The sequence below is a fragment of the Oryzias melastigma genome, linkage group LG24 (genome assembly GCF_002922805.2).
Source record: "Oryzias melastigma strain HK-1 linkage group LG24, ASM292280v2, whole genome shotgun sequence".
NCBI lineage: Eukaryota > Metazoa > Chordata > Actinopteri > Beloniformes > Adrianichthyidae > Oryzias > Oryzias melastigma.
The window spans coordinates 10495672-10510674 of NC_050535.1; the positions used below are offsets into that span (position 1 = coordinate 10495672).

At 40.6% G+C, this 15003-nt stretch overlaps 1 protein-coding gene across 1 annotated transcript; it reads left to right on the plus strand.

Moving 5' to 3' along the window:
- The first annotated feature begins 1487 nt into the window (after positions 1–1487).
- Positions 1488–9398, plus strand: LOC112157790 (E3 ubiquitin-protein ligase pellino homolog 2). The gene is made up of 7 exons (XM_024290800.2): positions 1488–1808; positions 6696–6825; positions 6962–7063; positions 7432–7629; positions 7747–7932; positions 8011–8216; positions 8296–9398. The coding sequence occupies exons 1-7, from the start codon at positions 1729–1731 to the stop codon at positions 8672–8674; spliced, it is 1281 nt and encodes a 426-aa protein (XP_024146568.1). The 5' UTR covers positions 1488–1728; the 3' UTR covers positions 8675–9398.
- Positions 9399–15003: the final 5605 nt, after the last annotated feature.

Genomic DNA, 15003 nt, shown 5'->3' on the forward strand with positions numbered 1-15003 from the left:
AGGCCAAAAAAAATCCATCTACTTTTCAGACCAATCACCTGTCATTGGGGCCTAAATGTTTTTTAGGTAGTGTAGTCATTCGTTTTTTTGAGCTTGATGCACTCTATAAACTGGTGCACCATATTTACAAAAATTGATAGTTCATCCCCTGTTATTGATATCACGCTCTATCAAAACATGTTTTGTCGTGAGTTATGAATTATTGGCAAACATTACCAACCTCACAAGGCTATCTATTTAGAGACCATGATAAAAGTGGTAGATATGAATATAAATGTGTGACCCCAATTGGGTACATTTCAACGAAAAACATATTCAAGTTTTCTATACTTGAGTAAAATGACTTTCTTTTGAGATGGTCTTGAACTGAAAACAATCTGATTATTTCAGATTTTTGGTGGTTGTAATGAAAGTTTTGTTTTTTCTTTAAATTCAGACGCTTTTAAAAAATATATATTTACATTGCACCCTAAGGCTTTACCACAAATTTTGAATAAGTTCGGTGCTGACTTCCATCCTGTGAAAATAGGACTGTTGAATCTTGTCTTCGATTTGGTGCCAATCTAAAGCTCTCATCTGTGTGCATTTTCACATTGAAAATACATTTTAAAAAGTTTTTATATAAATAAAACCTCATCTACTATTAGGGATATTAAATCTAAATACATCGGTGAAAATAGCTTCTAGAATCAGACTATGACTCTTTTTTATAGAACTATATCATTTCTATTGAACTCAGCTGACCTTATTTTAAAATGAGCTACCTAAAAGTTACTTTGCGTACTGACATATTTGCATCTACTTTGAATTTTAAAGTGAATTCAAACAGGAATTAATGTTGTCTTCAGTGAGAATGGCCTAAAGACCATAAACACACCCACGTGTGATTCCTTTGATGTGATGGAACACAGAATATTGTGAATAAAAAGGGTTAAACAACATCAATCAGACTCCAGTTTGATTTTTATTTTCAATTTCAGCTCCTCCTGACAGGAAAAAAAAATGGAGAGAAGTGGGAGCCCCCTCACCCATATTTAATCTTTTCTCCACCCCCTTCCCATGACGCAAGACTTGAAAGCCACGAGATGATTTAATGGATTGATATTCGTATTTTAAAAGAAATGAATATGTAAATAAAAGAAACATCAAACCTTATGTTACCTCGACAATCCTGCTTTGAAGTCCAAATGTAAAATCTTTCATTCTGTTGTGTTTCTGTGAACTGAAACACTCTCGTCATGGATTAATCCATTTGACTTTCTCAGGGGAGCTCTCATTGATGATTTGTCATAGTTTAACTTTTAAATATAGCTTTTAAAATTATGTAAAAATGCTCTCGCGCTTAATTCATACATGTACAGAAAATTACTTGGTATTTATTCGATTTGGTTATCCCTAGGATGCACAACGTGACTGTCCACCTCCCCCTCTAAAATAATGGTATGCCCTACTCCCTGCCATTAGTCCATGTTGGACCCTGTGCTGTGAAACAGCTCCTCCGCCACACTAACGGGCTTCCCGCCTCCTCAAACCCGTCGAAAGATGCTCCTTCTCGGGATTACTACCAAAAACCCAAACCCGACGAGTCTGCAAGAACTTTACCCAAGTGTTTGGAAAGTTTGAACAAGTGCTTTAGACGCTCCGCATCCCCCCATCTATTTGCATTGTTTTAATCTCATTGAATTCAGCCGACGCGTTTCCCTTCCCGTCTGGAGCGGTCCAAGTCTGATGAATTCGCCGAAACGCGACGGAGACGACGAGGTTCCCGTTAAAGACCCGGTGAAATACGGCGAGCTGGTCGTTCTGGGGTAAGTCTCTCCGCCTGAGACCACTGGAGCGTTTCACAAACATTTTTTTTTCTTCTTCATTTCAGCTCCATCAGCACTGTAAACCCCCCTCCCCATCTTCCTCCACTTGAATCCGCTATCTCCAGCAATTATCCTCACCCCCACAACCATATCTTGGTTTCATCCCACATGCTTAAGAGGTGCTTTTGGTACTAGTTTATGTTCAGTGTGCAGAGGGATCATGGGAAATATTCGATAGTAAAGCTGAGAGTGATGTCACTCTGCTGCAGAAAATCACAGAACAGCATCTGCCTCGCTTAAGTTCCCTGAACGTGACAATTATTACCAATTCATGCCCCATCGGAGCCACCAGGACCATCAGCGGGGCAGCCTCCACGCCGTTTTCCAGCTGCCCTTTCCGCAGGCCTCTATCTCACCCGGCGGAGCTTCCTGAGTGCCCCAAACATAACTGCCCCACAGCCCCCCTCCCCAGCTGCTTCCCCTCCACCTCTGTGTGCAGCAGCGAGGAGGCGTCGGCCAGCACGCATCACAATGCTGGCTTCCTGCTGCCGATCTGACTGTTGAGTAGAGAAGGTCCGCTTTCAGCCTCAAGATCAGAGCCAAAAAGAAAGCCCTCTGCAGTCGTTTGGATCGCATTTAGCAAAAATAAGATGCAACCAGCTCGCATCACATCACAATAAGCAGAGCTGTCAGGCTGCTCTACATCAGAGTCACTAACAGGAGTTATATTTAGCTCAGCCAACATGTGGAGGATGACATCATTCTTGGAGGAGTTGTGGAGTGCCCTGCAAATAACTGAACAGAAATTTTCTGTTTTAATAAAATAATCGTCCAGTTAAGGAACTAGCGGTTGAGCTGATGAGAAGAAACTTCCCGTAGAAAGGGGCTTACCAAGGTCAACCATCTGCCTCTGGTGCTTTGAACCAGAAAGGACAGAAGAAATAATTGAAGAAGTTCAAATTCTACATATGTTTCAACTAGCAACCCAAAAAGCAAATCTAAAATCTGAGAAATATCTTTTTTACCAATCTTTAAAACCCTGGTCTAAAGACCCGTTTTCTACTGAGAAACAGTAGTTCATTAGAATTCGCCTCTGGGTTGTGGGCGGGATCAGTGGCACAGAGCAATCCCGCCCTACCCCTTCCTGTCACTCATAACTGGGAGCTCTCATTTTACAAGTGTTTCTGTTAGTTTACAGTAGTGCTGCCACAAACGATTATTTTAATAGTTGACTAATCACCAATTTTTTTTATTTTTTTTATTTTTCCGATTAGTCGTCCAATTGGGATGTAAAACACACATCTTAATCATTGGTAGCTTTAAACTAACCAAAAACTATGTATATAGCATTGCCTGTGATAATGCTAGTGTGAATGCTGTTACCTGAATTTGGCCGCTAAGATGCTAGTGCTGATAGTTGAAGATGCTGAAATTGATGGCTGAAATCACTGAAGCTAATAGCTAAAAACACTGAAGCTAATAGCTGAAAACGCTGAAGCTGATGGCGATCTAAAATATTAGTTAAATCCATAATCAGCCTAAAAAACTGAAAAAAGCCTAAATTAGCCACACAGCTAGCACGTAGCTGAAATATTAGCTAAACTCCAAATTAACCTGAAGCACCTTAATAAATGCCAAAATAGTCCAAAAAGCTAACAGAATGCCATTATAACTTTCAACTTTACTACACTCTGACTCCATATAATATAAAGTAACGACTAATCAACTATAAAATTAGTTTTTGACTATTTTAATAGTTTACAGCCTCTTGCACTCTCAACCTAACATTATCGGTTAAACAAAATGACGAGAAATATCGGAGCTATCCAAATGAGGGAAACAAAGATGTACTGTATATTGGTCTATTTGTCTACAAGTGGATGCATCAGAATGGAGCAGAACTGGGAATTTGTGGCTCCCTCCAGTGCCTTTTTAACACCGCAAATACGATCTTTTTCAAACTACATTTTTTTTAACTACTCCAGATTCACAAAGATTTGCATAAAGAAATAGTCGGAAATGCAAATGTAAGATTAATTTTCTTCAAACCTGTCTTCCTTTAAAGACCCATTCCAACATAAACACTACAATAATTAATATGTTAATTTTCTTATTATTTTTTGGAATGTGAATAGACTTTGTAATCTTACTTACATCTGTTGATCCGTAAGCAAAATGCAGAAAGAAGAAGTTGCCAAAGATTCCAGAAGTGTTGAAAATTTAGGGCAACAGTAGTGTTTTCCTTGCAGAGTATTAGGGAGGACAGCAGAAACATGGTGTTTATTTTGCAGACACATTCATTCTCACATTGGGTAAGACAACGCTACAACCGTTAGGACTGTGTTGTTTGCCAAGTAAAGACTCTTTAAAATAAATCAAATATGGACTCTCACATAGAGCAGAATTTACAATCACATTTCCTTTGTCAATTTGCGTGCCATATTTTTTGAACTATGAGGCGGCTGGATTATAGGGCGTGATGTAAATAAATGGAGGATGAGTGGTCTAACTTCATAGATAAAACACACAGGTTTATGGGGCACATTAAGCAAAAAAAGTTAGATAATTTGATGACCGAATTAACCAGAAAGACAACACATTCTGAATCCCAACTTGTCACATATTGTCGTTTGATTAAGGACCCCACCGCGTCTTTGGGTGTCCCCAACTCATCGTTTTTTGTTTTTTGACGTTCTGGCTGTTCCCATTAAATCATGTTTGTCGCCAACCTCCAGGCCACTAATTGGAATTGGTCTAGTAATACGTCGCAGAACACAGTACCCTAAGCCAGTACCGGTACCCTAGCCTGGTACTGGTTTGGGTCTGGTGCTGGGTTAGGGTACCAGTACTGGCCGTCTCCCAAGGACCAGTCTGCGTGTGGTACAGCGTACAGAGGGTTGCGGACCCTTAATTTAACGAATAGCCATCCCGTCAAACAAACGACTAGTTGGGGACACTCAAAGCATCAAAAAGTGACGCGGAAGGGTCCTTAACCAAACGACAATATGTGACAAGTTGGGAGTGAGAATGTGTTGGAAAAACGGTAATTGGTCAGTTGAGTTGATGGGAACTTTTTCTAGTGAACTGCGTTGTTTGCCTTTTTATCTGCAATAAGCAGCGTTTGCAGAAAGTACATCACGACAGATGAGTCAAACCTTTTGACAATGACTCAACCTTGTTCAGTTGTAACGCACAAACTACAAAACAGTACTACTCTCACTTTTTCAGTTCCTTATGTTGAAGCACACAGTATGTATCACTCCATCAGGTTCCTGACTACATTATGCTGCCATATATTAAGCACAGTGCAGCTTTGTAGTACACCAAAGTCATACAAAAGCATTTTGACTGATCTTTGAGCACTGTGTACAACAGAAAATTGTTTTCTGGTCAATAAGCACAACTAGAATCCACACAAGAGTTCTGAACTGAACATTAAAGAATTTTAAGTGCGCTTAATGGCTTGAAAAATTTGGTAAATGTAGGAAAGTGGAATAGTGACAGTCATATGGTGTCCATACTTTAAAGAGCAGCTTTTTTACTGCTCCTATGATCTTTGCTTGGGTGGGCTGTCATCCTGGGTTACAGTGGGCTTTTCATGCCCCTCACACCTGCCTGTAAATGTCCTTACCTGTCTGTGGTCGTCTTGTCTGCCTTTAGGGCTGCTGTATGGTGGCTGAGTCATACTGAACCAAATAAACAGCTTTGAGTAGCAGAAGCAGTAAATATTTGATGCTGAGCTCATGTGTGGTGAGGACCACAAGCGTCCACAGCTGCACCTTGAGGAGTTGCTACTATTTTGACCCTCTCTTTGGAGCTCCAGCTTTTTATTCTCAACTTGTCATTCATTGTTCTTGTCTTGTTTCATTCTTAGTCTCTTGAGTGATGTATTTGCTGTTTAGACCCTCACAGGCTGGATCTAAGCTTGAATCTACTTGAATCGATCAAACAAGACTCGACCTTCATGTTTCAAATCATACATGCAAAACCTTACCAAAAAACATGCGTGTTTTTGTCCAAAGCTTCACAGAAATATACTTTGTTAGGGAAGAACGACATAATAGGGCTCAAAACAATCAGATTTTATGGATTAATTTTAGTAGAAAACCTCACGTTGGTCCAATGACCTGCAACAACCCTCTCTAGGTCCTAAAGCGGGGTTCATAAACTTGATTTACCTTCACTGAAGGCTGAGGGTTGGCTGTATGCGGTTCCATTTGTGCCAAAAATATTCGTTTGCATCCACTGTTTATGTTTTTGGTCCATTGTCTTTGTCTACTGAACACGTTTATTGAACATTTGTTCATGTCTATGTACTACTAAGCAATATCTTCTGCATGTTCTGTGAAACGATAGGAGCTAAAAATGCTAGCAACTGTTGCTAAGGACTTTTCTGACGATCAGATCCAACGACAAAAGCAAATGCAAAGTTTTAAACACAAAACAACTTGAACCATCACAAAGCAAATACAAAGCTATTGACAAAGAAGCATGGACATGCAGAATACATTTCTTAGTAGACATTGACCTTTCATATTAAGGCGGGGGGCGCCAGTTTGAGACCTCTGTTCTAAAGGTAGGGGTTAGAAATCTACCAGTTGTTACTTGTGAGGGTTATCAATTTTTCAAATTTTCAGCTGATTTTCTGTGTTTTAATTAAATCCCTCCATCTGCGTGAACAAACTATACTCAATTCAGCCGACGCTTTTTCCTTTTCGTTTGGAATAATTCTTAATTCGGAGACTTAACAGATTAGACTCCCATATTTGAAGTTTTATTATAAACCCTCAAAGGGGCTTATTACAGCACAAGTGTTTGGTAAAGAAAGTTGTTTTGTTTTTTAGAAATAAGATGTTCTTTCGTCTGTTTTTGGCTCCATTTAACTAGATACAATGGATCTCTGCCGAATGGAGACCGCGGCCGCCGCAAGAGCCGTTTTGCTCTTTACAGAAGGGCCAAAGCTAATGGCGTCAAACCCAGTGCTGTGCACATCCTCAACACGCCGCAGGACAGCAAGGTCTGTGTGTGGTTACTGCAATTCTTTTGTTGTGTTCCTCTAATGAGTCACAGAAGATTTAACACCACCATGGTTTATGCTACCGCCTTAATCAAGATGGAACATGCTCTAAATGTTGTTCCTGATGTTCTTACAGGCGGTCCACAGCAGGGGTCAGCACAGCATCTCTTTTACTTTGTCGCGCAACCAGACGGTGGTGGTGGAATATTGCCATGATGACAACACAGACATGTTCCAGGTAATGGGAGATCCAACCATCCATCGAACCGCCTGAAGATATTGTAGTACAATGCCAAGAGACTACTTGGTTCACACCAGGACTCAAACAAGCACACATCCAAACTCTTTAAAACTGGTCTAAATTATTGCATTCTGAAAACTTTGAAGAAACATTTTTATGGAATAGAATTAAGAGCTCTTTTTTTGTACCTGTTAAAAGCAAAAGATATTGCAGTTCACCAAGTAATTACTAGATGTCTAAGTATGCTAGCAAGTTGGTTCAAGGGTGCACCAAAGGTTGCAGTTCCTCAAAAGTTCACTTGGTGCTGGTTTTGCGAAGGAGGGGTTGGGCCTTACCTCTAAGAGTTCCACTTCCTGTTCTTGCAGATCGGACGCTCCACAGAAAGCCCAATTGACTTTGTGGTGACCGACACCTCTGGAGGGTCAAAAGAGGTGGAGGACCCATCCATCGCACCCAGCACCATCTCACGGTTTGCCTGCAGAGTGGTGTGCGAGCGCAGCCCCCCTTACACCGCTCGCATCTATGCTGCAGGCTTTGATTCCTCCAAAAACATCTTCCTAGGGGTGAGCACAACGTGCTGCATGACTGACAGAAAAGATGACTGTACTTCACCATTAATTGTAGTTTAACTGGAAACAACACTATGCAAATAAGCTTTGTGTCTTGTCTTCTTTCCCCAGGAGAAGGCAACTAAATGGAAAAACCCTGATGGACACATGGATGGTCTGACCACCAACGGGGTGCTTGTCATGCACCCAGAGGGGTTTCCAGACGACCCCAAGCAGGGTTTGTGGAGGGAGATCTCGGTTTGTGGAGATGTTTATGCTCTGCGGGAAACTCGGTCTGGACCCACCCGGGGCAAACTGGTGAGTTGGCAGCCTTTCCTACAGGGCTGTTAGGGCTCTACTTTAGCTCCAGTGTGTCTGTCTCTACGGAATTTGCAGGCGGAGGGTGAAAGCAGCGCCTTGCGTGATGGCTCCCTGGTGGATCTATGTGGTGCCACGCTCCTGTGGCGTACAGGAGAAGGGCTTATGCGTGCTCCCACTCTGCGCCACTTGGAGGCACTTCGTCAGGAGCTCAATGCCTCCCGCCCCCAGTGTCCCGTAGGGCTCAGCACGCTGGCTTTCCCCAGCCTGCCACGCAGCCACAGGTGGGGCAGCATGTCCTGTAGAAATGTGTCTTTCACCATTTTGCTTGTGTTCCATTAAATTTGGGACGTTTCCTTGCAGCCTTGAAGAGCGACAGCCCTGGGTCTACCTCAGCTGCGGCCACGTGCACGGACGCCACGACTGGGGCCAGAGATCGGAAGGGGAGCAGAGGAGGGGCGAGGGTGTGGCGCCCCGGCGAGAGTGTCCCCTGTGCAGGAGCGAGGGCCCTTATGTGCCACTGTGGCTGGGCTCCGAGCCCGCCGTCTACTTGGATGCAGGACCGCCAACTCATGGTTTTGTTCCGTGCGGCCACGTCTGCTCAGAGAGGACAGCCAGGTACTGGGCAGAAATTTCACTGCCCCATGGGACGCACGCCTTCAGACCCGTGTGCCCCTTTTGCTCGGCGGCCCTCAGCACACCAGGCTGGACACGACTAATCTTCCAGGGCCCGATCGATTAGCTGCTACTCCACACAATCCACCGTCACTACTTCAGGAAGCCTACTGGGCTTCATTCGTGGCACAAAAGTTCACGAGTGCCGACTGAGGCGTACGACCTGCACCAAAACAAACCTTTGTGTCATTGAATGCAGCTTTCACTGGCTAGTCCTCGCCTTTGTTTATCCTTCAGTGCTTCAAAATCAGCAAGTATACAAAAAAAAAAAACACTCCCAGGATCTCATCCTGCTCTGATGAGTCCGTCAGGTTTACATTTACCCACCTCCATGGTTTTTTTGGAGAAAAACTGAAGTTCTGCTGCTTTTCAAACATTCATTTTATCAAAAGACCATAGTACATGGTAGAGTAAGTTGTGACGGTTTACTTTTTTTTGTTAGGTTTCCGTGTTGGCCCAATAGAAACCATACAATTTGCAGGTGTGAAAGCCTTCCTAAATTCTGCTGGGGATCAAACTAGATCTCCAGTACACCTTAATGAGGGTCTATGTTTGATCGCAGGTGGACAGTCCTGTAGACAAAAGAGTAGAAGTCAACCAAAGAGTTTGTCAAGTGGACAGCTCTCCGACTGGTGTAGTAGGGAGGGGAAGAAGTTTGTCAGAGACAAATGCAAAGGCACAGCTTTTCCTCTTTTTTTTTTCCTTTTTTTCTTTTTCTTTTTTTTTCTTTTTCTTTTTTTTCTTTTTTTTCCCTTTTTTCTTTTTTTCTTCTTTTTTCTTTTTTTCTCTTTTTTCTTTTTTTCTTTTTTTCTTTTTTTCTATTTTTTCCCTTTTTTCCCCTTTTTCCTTCTTTTTTTCTTTTTTTCCCTTTTTTTCTTCATTTTTCTTCATTTTTCCCTTTTTTCCCCTTTTCCTCCTTTTTTCTTTTTTCTTTTTTTTCTTTTTTTATTCTTTTTTTCCCTTTTTTCTTCATTTTTCTTTTTTTCCTTTTTCCCCCTTTTTCCTCCTTTTTTTCTTTTTTCTGTTTTTTCCCTTTTTTTCTCTTTTTTTTCTTTTTCTTTTTTTTTTCCTCATTTTGGTCTTGGAAGTTTCATAGAATATTTACCTCATACCAGGAGCAGTCATACCAGTGTGAAGGTAGTTTGTTCACTAGAGGTTAAACCAAACCAAAAGCTAGAAATTTCTTTGGCCAATCAAACCAAACCTAAAGGACATCTCTGGTCATAAAGGAGGATTTCGTCAGATGTAGAGAGAAGTGTAGTCTAAATCGCCTAAGACACTCCTTTAAATACCACCTACTGCGGAGAACTCTTACTGACATCTGGCAAAATGCAGCCATGTTTTGTCGAGGATGTGGAACAGTTATTATCTTGTCGGAGTTGCCGCTGGTTTCTTGCATCAGTTGCTTCAAATCAATTAGAAACTGGAAGAGTGTTGGATGTTTAGGAAAAAGAGGCAGTTCAAGGTCTGGAGTGTGACCAAGTACATCAGTAATTTCAACCAGTTTTTACTTTTGGATCAGATCCGACTACTTCTAAAGTGAGGGACTGGCAGTTTAGTGGTGAGTTGGACCCACAAGTAATTACAACTCCGACTCACCTTTGGTTCCAAAGAGAAGTCTTTTCATGAACTGAATCCAAAGCAGAGTGGGGATAAACAAAGGCAGGAGAGAAACCGGGTAAACTCCACCTCACAACTCCAATAGCAATAACGGCGCTCACGCTGATGGGCGTCCAACCAGGTGACAGGGGGAGGGGAAACCATGTCCAGGGAAGGAGGGAGTGGGCAGAAAGCGGACCACATTCCAGTCATGCCCTGGCCCTCACAGCCCGCGCTGCATCGTCGAACAGGGTCCACGCCGGCTTGACGGACGTCCGACACACCGCCACCTCAAAACACATACTTTTCTGTTTTTAGAGAACTATTTTATTACTGTGGAGAGGGCTTTCTAGAGAACCTTTCTGTTTTTCAGTGTTTAAAAAAGAAAAAAAAGTTGAATATTTTTTTAACTGGTGTTGTGTGCAGTTCTGGGTTGGTGTAAACGTGTGTGTGCGTGTGTGTGTGAAAGCCTCGAGTGACAGGTCAACACTGTGTCCGCCCCGTCACACGTGCCCTGACTATGAATGTAGCCAAAAAACTCTGGCTGTGCTCAGCCTCTGCTGGTGCTCATATGAATAGTCTATATTGTGAAGCTATTTTTGTAAATGAATACTATGTTGTGGCTCGGCGAACAAGCTCCAAACGGGCTCAATAGTGGCCTGAAGTTTGGAGGACAGGTTACATACACTCACAGGGCAAAGATTGCATGTGCCGCGCACGCATTTAGCCGGCGCACTACACTTCTGCTTCGCGGAAATCTCGTGCACGTCCTCCCACACGGAACTGTCTTCCTTAACTCTCAGTTGGGACATTTGTTTTGAGAAGAAGCAGTCCAGAAATCCTTATACTTGATCAATCTGAAAGACCTCGGGTTCCACTCTATGCTAATTTTTCCATCAAGATTCGATCAGCGCACCATCATGACAAAGCGGGTCATGGCGTTGAAGCTGTACTTGAGGTGTCCCACCTGAAGTCTACCTATAGAAAGAGAGTAACTGCTCTGACATAGACATCATCATCGTCAATTGAAGGTTTTTCTTGACTACAGTGAGTGAAAAATGGTTCAGTCCTCTGGTTTTGCTCATTTGAGCATTTGCCCTTTGATCAGTCTACACGTTTATCAGCAGGTTTATTTGTATAGGGAGAGGCAAAACAATCATGAAAAATATCTAGAAATGTTGCTATTCCACCCCATCTCAGTTGTAAAACTTTGTTTTGTATTGTATTAGCGTCCAATTGAGAAGATTTCATTCATGTTTGGGACTCTAAACCCTTAAGTTCTTCTGTAAGTTTCAGGTTAGGTGTGGGACCTTCAAGATCTGTGCAAATTTCTATCTCATGCTTTCTGGTACATTGTGGGTTCTTTTTGTCCATGATCTTTTGTCTGGAGGTTTTCACCAAAGGTTTGATGGTAAAAGGCATAATCTAGTGCTTTTCTTAGAAGAACACCTCAAAGCAGAACGTCTCTGATGGAGATCTGGGGTCCAGGGAATCATGTCTCCTTCACGCTAGAGAGTTTATGTCATAGAGTTTAATATTATTAACATTTGGCCATAACTTTCTCAGAGATCTCTTCTGATTTTTCACACCCCGGTTCAAACTTTCATCTTGTGCAGAAGAATCTTGCAGGATTTGGTGGTTCCGGCTACCTTGAGGTCTTCTTTACCACTTGAATGAACTACAAGGAGAGGCCTTATGTGAAGCTGGTGACTTAGAAAGGCCAACAGTTTTTTTCCTGTTGACTTTTTTACTGTCTTTGTATCACTAAGCTACTTGGTAGTGATCTTATAGATAAATCCAGCTTTGTGTGATCCATAACATCACCTCTGATCTTCTTGGACATGTCCCTGGAATCAGATTGGTATCGTAGACTTGTCTTTAGGTCCATGTCTTTAGCACAGGTAGTGGCCTCAGATTAGGAGCTCTTTCCATAACTTTCTCAAAGTTCTCCACTGATCGTTCAGATCTGCAGTTCAAACTTACAACTTGTGCAGTGAGATCTTTCCTATCTGATTCTTTACTGCCTGAACGAACTCCACGAGGAAAGACCTTATGAGTAGCCACTGACCAAGGAAAACCAACAACTTATTCTTATGGCTTTTTTGTCTTTGTACCACAGAGATGCTTGGTGACAATCTTGTAGATCACTCAATCAATGTGCAGATCCACAACCTCATCCCTGACTTCCTTGGATAGCTCTTTGGAATCAGATTAATATAATTTATGGATTTCCATCTCCTTTGGTCACATTTGGCCATAATTTCTTCAAAGTTCTTTTTGGAAACCTTCAGACCTTCAGTTCAAACATAGCTTGGAGAGGAATCTTGGTGGACGCCATTGTTCCAGCTACTAGGATCCAGTAGTCTTGATTGAAGGGAATCATGTTTTTGTCACTGATTCAAATCCACATGTGTTAAATGTTAAAAATGCAATTAGGATTAGTGTCCACCACCACACAGGTCATGGTCATGGTCAGCATGTATTTCTCTGAAGGTTATGGGGAAGTCAACAAAAGCTGTCGGACAAGACCAGAACTTTCAACAATTTCAAACTTTTTTTCACTCTGTTTAAATAAACTTAAAAATAAAAGTCTAGACTGATCAAACTTACAAATCGGCAGGAATCGAACCATTTTTTACTGGTTTTGTGTACGTATAGATGTAGTTTTACTCCTAAATGAGCAAGTCAGGTTGAGGATGACCCTCTTTACCTCTACTGCTGGTTAACAGACTGAGAAACTCTCTAAAGATTGAACGGTTAACCAGCACTCGCATCGATACTGTACCTAATCATCATTCGTCCACCAATGAAACAGTATTTCTCTGTTTGGACTCGCATCTAACCCATTCACCTTGGTCCTTCCTCTACGTTTCATTTAAGGACTCCAGCCATAATTTTGATCAGCGTACAATGCCTGATCTCTCGCCTTGTGCCTAAATTTAACTCCCTCCCAAAAAAAAAGAAAAATGCTAAAGGCAGGTATTGTTAGATTGCTTTTGACGTCCCTAAACAAAAAAAGTCTGAGAAGTTTGTATGCATGTCAATATAACCTGAACATCACCGTCCAGAATGATCCTAGCCCTTTTCAAAAGTTTTCTTCTTTTTTTTCTATTTTGTCTCCATAAAACGTCCTTCTAAATGTGGCTAACAACAAAAAAAAAACTGAATTATTGGCTTAAAAAGCTGAAAATGAATAGAAAAACATTTTTTCTGAGAAGTTCATTTCTTTTAACTTTATTTATTGTAAAAATCCTCTTTGGGATTTAGCTGTCATTTTTACTTATTTTATACATACTTTTTGGTAGAAAGAATGTAATTTTTAGTGTTTAATCACATCCACATTAACTTTACACCATTAGCAAATCCATAAACATTATTATTTTAACTATAGATTTTATTTTTAGCACATTTTTTTACCCTCATAGATGAAAAGAGCTCCTCAGCCTCTAAACTCACCTCTTTACAGGAAAATGTAGCGGAAATGTATGACACAGCACAGGACCTCACACTTTCTACAGCATTCATGAAGAAATCTATGTGATGTTGGATATTTTTTGCTTTGTTTTTTTGTTGTTTTATAACGTACTAATGTAATTGTGCGGTGCACAGACAATCGCTATACACGTCGGTAAAGCATTAAAAAAATAAAAGAAAACTTGTCTGTCTTGTTTTGATTGAATGGCTCCAATAATAAATCTGTTTATTTCCTCTAATGAACTGCTGTGTTTCAATGTAAACAGAAGTCTATATCCAGAAGGGGGCGCTCTGTACCCTTGAAAGTTAATTAAAATGGTATTCACACGACATTTAATATGTATTTCTCTGTTTATTCTATGTTCATTTGTTTTTTTTGTTTTATTTTATTAAATCTAGAAAAAGATAATATAAACATTTTCAAGGAATGATATTGGTTGCTAAAAAAAACACAAACTAATTCAAGACTTTTAAAAAGTTCGAAATAATATTTGAACAATTAAATTTTATCTTGGAATTTAATTTTTCCCGCTTTACTTTCGTCTGTTTTCCAATGAAAAGGAAGTTTGGATATATGATGAATTTTATTTTTTATCCTACAAAACTAATAAATAGTAAAGGAAAACTAACTACAGATAAACTTTTCTTTTTTTTTACTTTAGGTAAAACATATTATTACTGAAAATCCAATTTAAAAATAAAACTCGTTTCTCTTCTCCTTTTGTTTTTTACAGAACAGACATTTGAATCGAGTACATCAAAGCAGGAAATGCAGTTTTGTACAACAACACCCAGTACTGTTCAGGAAATCTTCAAAGAACAATTGTTAAAATGTTGCTTTATATTCAAAAGTATTTACTCTGTAGACTCAGAGATGATTAATATGAACAATATTGACTTAAAATACCATATTTGGCTAAAATATCCCTTTGGTCAAACTTAGACTGAATTTATTGAACACAATTCTCAATTTTCCATACAGTTTATATTTAGGTTTGTATTCACTTGAAATCAGCAGGATAGCAGCCAGAAGGGGTTTAAGTTTGACATCAGTAATCTAAAATCATTACAGCTGGAGGGTTAATCCTCTTTTCTGTCATATTCTTCATCTTCCAAAAAAAAAAAAAAAAATGAGCCTAAATTTTGACAGCGTTGGCTTGCCGTATTTCTTTGACCTGAAGCTGGTGAGCTGTCCCTGGCCACCTTTGCTCCCTGGTTTTATTCCTGAGCTTTGTCAGTTTGTTATCAAAATTTTGAAGTTTCCAGTTCATTGTCATGTTCGTAGTCTACTTAGTTATTTCCAACCCAAATCTGGAGGAGAAA